At 38.4% G+C, this 11,007-nt stretch overlaps 1 protein-coding gene across 1 annotated transcript; it reads right to left on the bottom strand.

The window, feature by feature from the left end:
• Positions 1 to 10,038: 10,038 nt before the first annotated feature.
• LOC133069865 (olfactory receptor 2AP1-like) lies at positions 10,039 to 11,007 on the bottom strand. Its single transcript, XM_061161329.1, has one exon. It carries the CDS (start codon positions 11,005 to 11,007, stop codon positions 10,039 to 10,041), a length of 969 nt encoding a protein of 322 aa, XP_061017312.1.

The raw sequence follows: 11,007 nt of genomic DNA, 5'->3' as shown, positions 1-11,007 counted from the left end.
CCTCTATGACCCACCTCCCAGAATATTGGAAATAAAAGCAAAAATAAACAAATTGGACACCTGATGAAACTTAAAGGCTTTTGCACAACAAAGGAAACTATAAGCAAGGTGAAAATACAGCCTTCAGAATGGGAGAAAATAATAGCAAATGAAGGAACAGACAAAGGATTAATCTCAAAAATATACAAGCAACTCCTGCAGCTCAATGCCAGAAATATAAATGACCCAATCAAAAAATGAGCCAAAGATCTAAACAGACATTTCTCCAAAGAAGACATACAGATGGCTAACACATACATGAAAAGATGCTCAGCATCACTCAATATCTGAGAAATGCCAAGCAGAACCGCAATGAGGTACCATTACACACCAGTCAGAATGGCTGCTATCAAAAAATCTACAAGCAATAAATTCTGGAGAGGGTGTGGAGAAAAGGGAACCCTCTTACACTGCTGGTGGGAATGCAAACTAGTACAGCCACTATGGAAAACAGTGTGGAGATTCCTTAAAAAACTGGAATTAGTACTGCCATATGACCCAGCATAATTATATGACCATATAATCCCCCTCCTGGGCATACACACCAAGGAAACCAGATCTGAAAGAGACATGTGTACCCCAATGTTCATCACAGCACTGTTTATAATAGCCAGGCCATGGAAGCAACTTAGATGCCCATCAGCAGACAAATGGATAAGGAAGCTGTGGTACATATACACCATGGAATATTACTCAGCCATTAAAAAGAATTCATTTGAATCAGTTCTAATGAGATGGATGAAACTGGAGCCCATTATACAGAGAGAAGTAAGCCAGAAAGATAAAGACCAATACAGTATACTAACGCATATATATGGAATTTAGAAAGATGGTAACGATAACCCTATATGCAAAACAGAAAAAGAGACACAGATGTACAGAACAGACTTTTAGACTCTGTAGAAGAAGGTGAGGGTGGGATGTTCAGAGAGAACAGCATTGAAACAAGTATACTATCAAGGGTGAAACAGATCACCAACCCAGGTTGGATGCATGAGACAGGTGCTCAGGGCTGGTGCACTGGGAAGACCCAGAGGGATGGGATGGGGAGGGAGGTGGGAGGGGGGATTGGGATGGGGAACACATGTAAATCCATGGCTGATTCAAGTCAATGTATGGCAAAAACCACTACAATATTTTAAAGTAATTAGCCTCCAACGAATAAAAATAAATTAAAAAAAAAATGTTTTCTTCACTTTTTGTGCTTGTCTGTTTGTTATGTATTATTTGTGGAGAAAGCCTTATAAGTCTATTATAGTACAGTATTATATAGCCAATTGTATTACTTGGGTACCTGGTTAAACTTGTTAAACTTAAGAACAAATTGGACTTATGAATGCACTCTTAGAATGGAACTCTAATAGGTGATTTATTGTAATTTATCTTTGAAACCTTTTTATATAAGCCTTAGGGTAACCACAAGACAAAAATCAAGAACACAATCATGAAACATGAAAAAAGAAAAACTGGGAAAAACATTATAGAAACCATCAAACTGAAATGGCAAATAGAATCACAAGGAAAAATAAACAATGGAGTCAGAATAATCAGAAAACAAGACAAAATTGAAGCATTAAGTTCTCATATTACAACTATCCTAAATGTAAATGGATTTAATTCATCAATCAAAAGACACAGATTGGCTGGATGGATTAAATGATAAAACCAATGATAAGTGCCTCCAGAAGACTCTTCTCAGCTCTAAAGATAAATACAGGCTGAAAATGTAGGTATGGAAGATGATACTCCAAGCACAGAGCAGCCAAAAGAAAGTAGCTATAATCATACTCATATCAGATGAAATAGACTTCAAGTCAAAGAATGTAACAAGAGACAAAGATGGAAAATATATAGTAATGAAGAGGACAATCCATAAAGAAATAACATTTATAATATATACGTGCACCTAACACAGGAGCATCAAAATACACATAGTAATTATTAACAGACCTAAATGGAGAAATTGACAGCAACACAATAATAGCAGGAGATTTTAATACCCCATTTACATTAATGGGCAGATCATACAAAGAGAAAGCCCACAAGGGAGCATGAGCTTTAAGTGAAACATTAGATCAGTTATGTATAGTACATAGGAAGACATGTTTGTATACCACTTATCAATAAGTTTACCTGAGGGCACTAGAAGACAGTAGTGTTTTTAACTGAAATGGTATCACCATGTATTATCAAAATCACTGGGGCTGATTTGGGGATTGAGTGGCATTCTGATTAATTGGAGCTTATCAAGTGAAGTGAAAGTCTCATCCGACAATTTGCAACCCCAGGGACTGTAGTCTGCCAGGCTCCTCTATCCACGGAATTCTCCAGGCAAAAATACAGGAGTGGGTAGCCTTTCCCTTCTCCAGAGGATCTTCCCAACACAGGGATCAAACCCAGGTCTTCCACATTGCAGGCAGATTCTTTACCAGCTAGGCAACAGGGAAGCCCTAATTGGAGTTTATAATTTTGCTAAATGTTGTATCACAAGCACACAGTATTCTTCAGCCTTGAATCTTGGGTACCATTTTCCTTGCTGCCCACATACCAACCACTTCTATGGGAATAATAAATGTTCTACTTCTCTTTCTCCTTCTTGCTAGCTATCCATTGATGCCTTTCATTGGAGGAATTAAATCCCTGATGGCAAGGGGTGCCCTTAAATATAGTTCCCCAGATTCCAGCTGCTATAATCTGGAAGAGAGGATAAAGCGGGGGGGGGGGGGGGGGGGGTGAAAATAAATGCTGCTACCTCCTTCCCAGCAAAATCTAAATGAAAAACAAAGTACAGTTTGCTTTAAGACAATATTGCATTCACAAGAAGAATAAATACGTCAGAGTAAGAGCGGACGATTTCAGAAAACCATGTGTTTTCATCCAGCCAATGTAGAAGTCCACAGGGTTCCTGGAGGAGAGTCTGTGGCCAACCTCATATGACCTCTGTTTACACATCCCCAGGAAAATGAAATCTCTGTTTTCTCAAAGTTAGATTTACCTTGTTCTGCATAACTATCTTCTCCATAGATTTTACATTAATTGACAATAATGGATTTTTCATTGAAGTATAGTTTATTTACTATGTTGTGTTAATTCCTGCTATTAATTCCTGATGACTATTCCTTGTAACTAGCAGAAAACTTCACGAGACTAGCAAAAAGCTTCTGGAAAAATGTGGGCTTGACTGAATGTACTCTCCCTTCACTAAAATCACATATATACTGACCTTGCTCCTGACTCTTTGGAGCAGCTTCTCAGAGCTATCTGAGATGATGTCTCCTGGGCTGCAGTCCTCATTTTGACCCAGATAAAACTTTACTCATGATTCTCAAGCTGTGCATTAGGGAGACAACACCAGGTGAAATATGAGCAGGTCACAATAGGAAAGATACAGCACTCAACCTTTGGATTCTGAATCAAAGCTATATCATTTGCTAGCTTGAGAATGACAGCCTCCCTTGCATACAAAATCATTGGAACCATTGACCACTATAACATTCTGGCTCTTGAGGGTAAAATGTGTGAATCTGAAACCAAGGAGGTAGAAGCAGAGCCCATTTTACCATTTCATCAATTTACTGACTTGGGGATTTTTAAAATTAATTTATTTATTTTAATTGGAGGCTAATTACTTTACAATGTTGTGATGGTTTTTGCCATACATTGACGTGAATCAACCATTGGTATACATGTGTTCCCCATCCTGAACCCCCCTCCCACCTCCCTCCCCATTCCATCCCTCAGGGTTATCCTAGTGTATCAGCCTTGAGCACCCTGTCTCATGCATCAAGCCTGGACTGGAGATCTGTTTCACATATGATAATATACATGTTTCAATGCTATTCTCTCAAATCATCCCACCCTCGCCTTCTCACAGAGTCCAAAAGACTATTCTTTATATCTGTGTCTCTTTTGCTGTCTCGCATATAGGGTCATTGTTACCATCTTTCTAAATTCCATATATATGTGTTAGTATACTGTATTGGTGTTTTTCTTTCTGACTTACTTAAGTCTGTATAAGAGGCTCCAGTTTCATCCACCTCATTAGAACTGATTCAAATGCTTTCTTTTTTAATAGCTGAGTAATATTCCATTGTGTATATATACCACAGCTTTCTTATCCATTTGTCTGCTGATGAACATTTAGATTGCTTCCATGTCCTGGCTATTGTAAACAGTGCTGCAATGAACATTGGGGTACACGTGTCTGTTTCAGATCTGGTTTCCTTGGTGTGTATGCCCAGGAGTGGGATTGCTGGGTCATATGGCAGTTCTAGTTCCAGATTTTTAAGAAATCTCCACACTGTTCTCCACAGTGGCTGTACTAGTTTACATTCCCACCAGCAGCGTAAGAGGGTTCCCTTTTCTCCACACCCTCTCCAATATTTATTGTTTGTAGACTTTTTGATAGCAGCCATTCTGCCTGGCGTGAAGTGGTACCTCATTGTGGTTTTGATTTGCATTTCTCAGATAATGAGTGATGTTGAGCATCTTTTCATGTATGTGTTAGCCATCTGTATGTCTTCTTTGGAGAAATGTCTGTTTAGTTCTTTGGCCCAGTTTTTGATTGGGTCATTTATTTTGACTTGGGGATTTTTGTGTCTCCAAAAATCACAAGTTTTAGCTCTACTGTAACAGAGGTTCTGTTTCTCTAGATGGGGGAGTTGCAGAATGCTTCTACAAGGGAACCCAGGAAGAGGTCCACTAAACCTAGTTCACTTTGTATATCTCATGACAATAGGCTAGCATGCAAAAAACAGTTAGCATACATAAGCAATAATAATTGGCCTTTTAAGCACAAGGAGATAAGGCTTCTATGATAAAACAAAGGAAGTAAGAAATATATCTGAAACTAATAGGATTCATTAGGATGTTCCTCATTATTTCCATGGTAATAATGTTGTAAATTAAATTACAGCAGTCATGCTCATGATCTGTTAAGGACTTGGTGACTAGGGACTCGGAGCTCTCAGGTATGAAGGTCTATGTTAATTTAAAGGGCAAGCAAATTAAGCCAACAGTTGTGCTGGCCAAGGATGAAGGAAAAATCTAATATGGATGATCATGGAAAGACATGATGTAACATTTATTTGACCAAGAGACCAATGACAGCAGCATGAAACATAGTTTACATATTTATCTTCCTACTGTAAGTCTGATTTATTTATTTTTTTAAACATGGCCAACCATTACATTGAAGAATAAGTAATAGGCAGGTTGCACTTACTTGCACTGTGGTAGGCAAGTGAATATAAGTAGTGTGATGGATGAATTGAAGACACCAGTAGAACCCCACAAATTTTACCTTGGTATTCAACCTAACTGGCATCCTATGGATTCTTTACTGCAAAAATCCTGTAGACTCTGCCAGAGCACTATCTTCTGGCTGTGGGGGTACATTTCTCATGCCAGAAATGCTGGAGATTAACTATTTTTATGAGTAATCTTCAGTCAATGTTGGGTGGAGACTTGCTATATATATACTCTGTCTTATTTTCCTCTTGGTTTGTATAACTCTGAAGGGTGTTCTAGCCTACCACCCAGAAGTCCACAGTGAGACTGAATTTCAGTTTCCTAGAATGGTAACTGGCTTGATGAAGCACAGTTCTCACTATGTCACTTTCTCTCCACCTGACTGGTGTTTCATAGAATCAACATTCAAATAAGCTAATCATCTTCAAATCCTTGCTTACAGGTCTACTTCTGACTAATTCAAATCAGACACTGAATTTTCTTCTACTACCTAGTTCATTTCTTCAAAAATTCACAACTTTTTTACTGGTTTCAAAACAGAGCTTTAATGAATAACATGTGGCATAGTCAGAAGAAATTCAAAACTTTTGTCCATATTTATATGCACAATAGGTGCTTCCCAGGTGGCTCAGTGATAAAGAATCTGCTTGTCAATGTAGGAGACTCGCGTTCGATCCCTGGGTTGGGAAGATCCCCTGGAGGAGGGAATGGCAACCCACTCCAGTATTCCTGCCTGGAAAAATCCCATGGACAGAGAAGTCTGGTGGACTACAGTCCATGGGGTCACAAAGGGTGAGACACAGCTGTGCGACCAAGCATGCCCATGTACATAGTAATAATATGGCTTCCTGGTGCCTCAGTGGTAAAGAATCCTCCTGCCAATGCAGGCGACTCAGGAGACTCGAGTTCCATCCCTGGGTCGGGAAGATCTCCCGGAGAAGGGAATGGCAACCCATTCCAGTAATCTTGCCTGGGAAATCCCATGGACAGAGGAGCCTGACAGGCTACAGTCCAGAGGGTCACAAAGAGTTGGACATGGCTGGGCAACAGAGTGCTCACGCGCACGCACACACACACACACACACACACACTAATATGAAGGTTCTTCTGTGAATCAATCCTTTATCTAAATTTACATGGGTTTCTGCACGAGGAATGTCTTTCACATCAAAATAACTGATTTATCAGAAGTTCATCAAGGACTTTTTCACCAAGGTAAAGTAACCCATTTCTCCCAGGTCCTCTTTCTTTAATTAAAATACCCTGGACATAACACAACAAAGAACCATAGAAAGATTCTGGAAGAGTAGAAAGAAGGCAGTGGACTGCCTAGGGACAGTCTTGATGAACAGCATGCCAGTCCTTTCCCTGGGTTTCCTTATTGCCTCTCATATTTTCCAGACAGGGTGCAGCAGAATCCTTCAGCATAGAATCGCCAATAGGTAGATTTTTTAAAATATTTCAAGAAAAAAAAAAAGCCTGTGCCCCCTAGCCAAAAGACTGAGAAGACAGTGGCCTAATAGAAAATGAATTTTTGTCAGTACCAATCTTACTCCAACTGAATGCCAAAGGAAAAACCACACCTTCTTCATCAAAGTTGAGCAGTGATTTGTGCTTCCCCACATATTCATGATAAAAAATAAACATAAATAAATTCTCAGCAAGCTAGTAGCAGAGAGAAACCATCTCAACTTGACAAAAAAAATCTATGAAAAAGATGGAGGTGACACCATACTTAATGCTAAAAGACTAAATGCTTCCTCTCTGAGATAGAGAACATGACAACTCTGGAAGTTCTAGCCACTGCAGTAAGGCAAGAAAAAGAAGTAAAATGCATAAAGACTGGAAAGAAAGAGAGAAAACAGTTTCTGTTGGGAAATTATATGAATATCTACATAGACAACCCTAAGCAAACTACAAAAGTATTACTGTAACTAATAAGTGATTTCAGCATGGTCACAGGGTGCAAGATCAACACACAGAAGAAAAACTACATATTTGTATAATAACAATAAAATTGTGGAAACAAAGTAAAACACATTGCCATTTATAATAGCTCCAAAGGAAATAAAATGCTTAGGTATAAATATAACAAAATATGTACATAATCTATGTGTGGAAAACTAGACTACTGTGATGAAAGAAATCAAAGAAGCCTAAATAAATGAGGAAACATACAGTGTTTATGAATTAGGAGATTCAACATAGTAATGATATAGGATGTTTTTAAATTGATCAACAGGTTTTAGGCAGTTTTCAACAAAATCTCAGAAAAGTTTTTGTAGACATAGACAAACTTACTCTAAAAATTATATTGAAAGGCCTGGGTCAGATAATAAGTTTTTTAATCTTGAAAAATAAAGAAAATAGGAGTGATTATTCAGTATTAATTTTTATTGTGTAGGTACAGAAATCAAGACAGTGTGATATTGGTAGAGACATAAACACACAGATTGGTGGAACAGAATAGATAAACCAGAAATAGACCTTTAACAATAAGCCCAACTGATTTTTGACAAAAATATATAAGTAGTTCAATGGAGGAAGGATAATTTTTCAACAAATGGTAATGGATCAATTAGACATTCACAGGCAAAAGAAAACTTCAGTCTAAGCCTGACAGCTTATACAAATACTAACTCAAAATGGATTACAAACTTAAAACACAAAAATAATTTTTTTAGGAAATAAAAGAGGAATTTTTTTGGAATCTAGGGCTAAGCAGCTCTTAGGCTTGATATCAAATATATGATCTATAAGATGAAAAACTGGTGAATTAGACCACATCAAATCTGTGAAGACTGGTAGAAATGGCTCTTTTATCTAATGCACAGAAACCAGTACAGAGAACTCACAGGAGTTCCCTACCTTTAGATCAGGCTCAAAAATTACCCATCTAATTTCTACTTTGGAGAAAGGAGTGGCATAGACATACCTGTCCTTGGAAAACCATAATCCAGGACTGCTTATAATCAAACCATTCCCAAACTTAAAAATCTAAATCACAGAACACTCTATTGACAGTCTAAAATTCTTCCTAATGAGATTACATCTTAAATATAATTTTTTTCCTCAGAACAAACTAAAAGGAAGATATGCCCTCAAGTCAGACATACTAAAATTCCAGTGTAGATCATGCACATGCAGTATCAGATGTGACTGAACCTAATTTCCACTAGGGCCTATTGTCTTCTGATGGGAGTCACTTCCTCAGTGAACCTGTAAACACAATAACTGACTTCATTTTAATCCACTTTTTAATTATTAATGAACTCATTTTCCTTTTACAGTTTTCTAAGTATGAGTTCTATTAGTTTTTGCTACCTAAAATGTCAATCAGAATTTACTTTAACATGGAAGACATGTTAAGGGAAGCAGCTCCCACAACTTCAGGTCACACTAAAGAGAAAATATCTCTTAGATGGGAAGAAAGCATTTGCTACTGGGATCATCTGCCTTTCAACAAATGGTTGAATCCAGAACTTGGCAACATCAGTTAGAGAAAAATAAGTGCACAGGTTTAAACCTGCTTACCTTAATTCTCTTATCTCTCCTGTAATAGGGCAGGGGGCCACCCAGGATTGTAGACCAAAGGTTCCCACCAGAGAATGCAGTTCCATGCATTTTCTTAATTGTTCCCCTTTGATCTTCAGGTTTTAAAAAGTTTTTCCAACCATATGAACTAGACTTATTTAGTAATTACATACGTCATTAACATTACCATTTTTTATTTCTTTTTCAGCCAGGGTAGATTTTAACCAAACATCCAGAATTATTATGCTAGGAAATCCCATAAAACACTCTCCCAGTTGCTGCTGTAAGTAATAAAGTTACGGAAATATGAAAAAAATGTGCTTTTGTCTGTATTTTAAGAAGTTAAAGAAAATTTTATTAGTAATGTTTGACACAGCCAAAGATGATAAACTGAAGAGCTCATCTTAACCACCTGGAAATACACTGATTTGTTACTACACTAATATCAACAGACCCAGAGAAGAGCCAATGAGCATATAGCAGATTCATTTACATAAACAAATTCAGTTAATGAAACAACATTAATTTGTATTATGACTTTTCATAGTTTTCAGAAACAAATTTCTTTCTTAAAATTCAAACCTGAATATCTAATGGTAAAGAACAGTTCTATCTATTTTTCATAGGTATCAGAAAATTAAAGCATCAGAATATATCATGAATGACATTTATTAAATCTGATTGGCAACACTTTAATTATTACCTTAAAGATATTGTATCTTATAATTTATGTAAAATAGTTGCTCCATAAATGTTGTTTGAATTGAATTCATATAAGACCAATAAGTAGAAAATCAAGCAAGATATCATCAGTGCAACATGGAGAACAAATGAAATTTTCAAATAAAGGAACAAGCCTTCACAGGTGGCCCAGTGGGAAAGAATCTGCATGCCAATGCAGGAGACTCGGGAGACACAGGTTTGATCCCTGGGTTGGGAAGCCATGGAGGAGGAAATGGCAACTTACTCCAGTATTCTTGCCCAGGAAATCCCAGGGACAGACGAGCCTGGTGGGCTACAGTCCATGGAGTCACAAACAGCATGACTGAGCAGCTGAGCACAGGCACAAGATGGAATTGCAAGATAAAGACAGGCCCCATCCGGCTGGAAAGTAGCACAAGCTAGGTCGTCATGTGGATGGCTTCTCTAGAATAGATTTTGCCAATGGTAGGAAACTGACTAGAGGGTCAAGAGAATCAATTTAGCCTCCAAACTCTATTTCTGCAACCTCACCCTAGACAGTGTGTCCCTCAGAGCCTGGTGGACCTGCTTGTTCCGTAGAGTATAAATGACAGGATTCAGCAGCGGGGTCACCACCATGTTCACAAGGGCAGCCTCCCTGTTGGAGTCCAGCCTGTTCACCTGCTTTGGTTTCAGGTAAATAAACACACAGCTGCCGTACATCAGAGAGAGGACAATGAGGTGAGAGGAGCAGGTGGAGAAAGCTTTCTGTCGCTCCTTGGCTGATGGCAGTCGCAGGACTGTGACTACTATGTTGCTGTATGCAATGATGGTTACAATGAGGGATAGTAGAATGACAAATGAAGTAACAAAGAAGAAATAGATTTCAACAGACCTGGTGTCAGAGCAGGAGAGATGAATTAAGGCGATAAGGTCACAGAAGAAATGAGAAAGGACATTAGGGCCACAGAACAGTAACTGGGACACCTTGAGCATCAGACAAGTGATTAAGATGAAGGACAAAGAATAGCACAAGGAAATCAGGAGGAAACTAACCTTCAGGTTCATAATGGATGCATAGTGCAGAGGCTTGCAAATGGCCAGGTATCGATCCAATGACATCACTGCCATGAGAAAGAAAATTATTGCCCCAAGAAAAAAAGAGAAAAAGGCTTGTGTGAGGCAAGCAGTAAAGGGAATTATTTGCCTTCCTGAAAGGAAGATGGACAGCAGTTTAGGAATAACTGTGGTGATGAAACAGCATTCACAGAAGGAGAAAGCGCTCAGTAAAACATACATTGGCGTCTGGAGGCGATGGTCAACCCAGGTGATGATGATTATGACCATGTTTCCCACGATAGAGGCCAGGTATGCCAGCAGGTGCACCAGGAAGAGGAGGTTCCCCAAGTGCTGGACGGCAGGAAATGCCTCCAGAATGAACTCCTGAATGATAGACTCATTTTTTACCTCCGTGTTTATCTCTGTTTCTCTGTTTTTCATCAT

The sequence above is a fragment of the Dama dama genome, chromosome 15 (assembly GCF_033118175.1).
Source record: "Dama dama isolate Ldn47 chromosome 15, ASM3311817v1, whole genome shotgun sequence".
In the NCBI taxonomy this organism is placed as follows: domain Eukaryota; kingdom Metazoa; phylum Chordata; class Mammalia; order Artiodactyla; family Cervidae; genus Dama; species Dama dama.
This window is presented reverse-complemented; position numbering and strand designations above follow the sequence as displayed.

Bases quoted from the DNA above. Each gene is read 5' to 3' on its own strand.
- LOC133069865 (XM_061161329.1), bottom strand. From the start codon at position 11,007: ATGATGAAAAACAGAGAAACAGAGATAAACACGGAGGTAAAAAATGAG.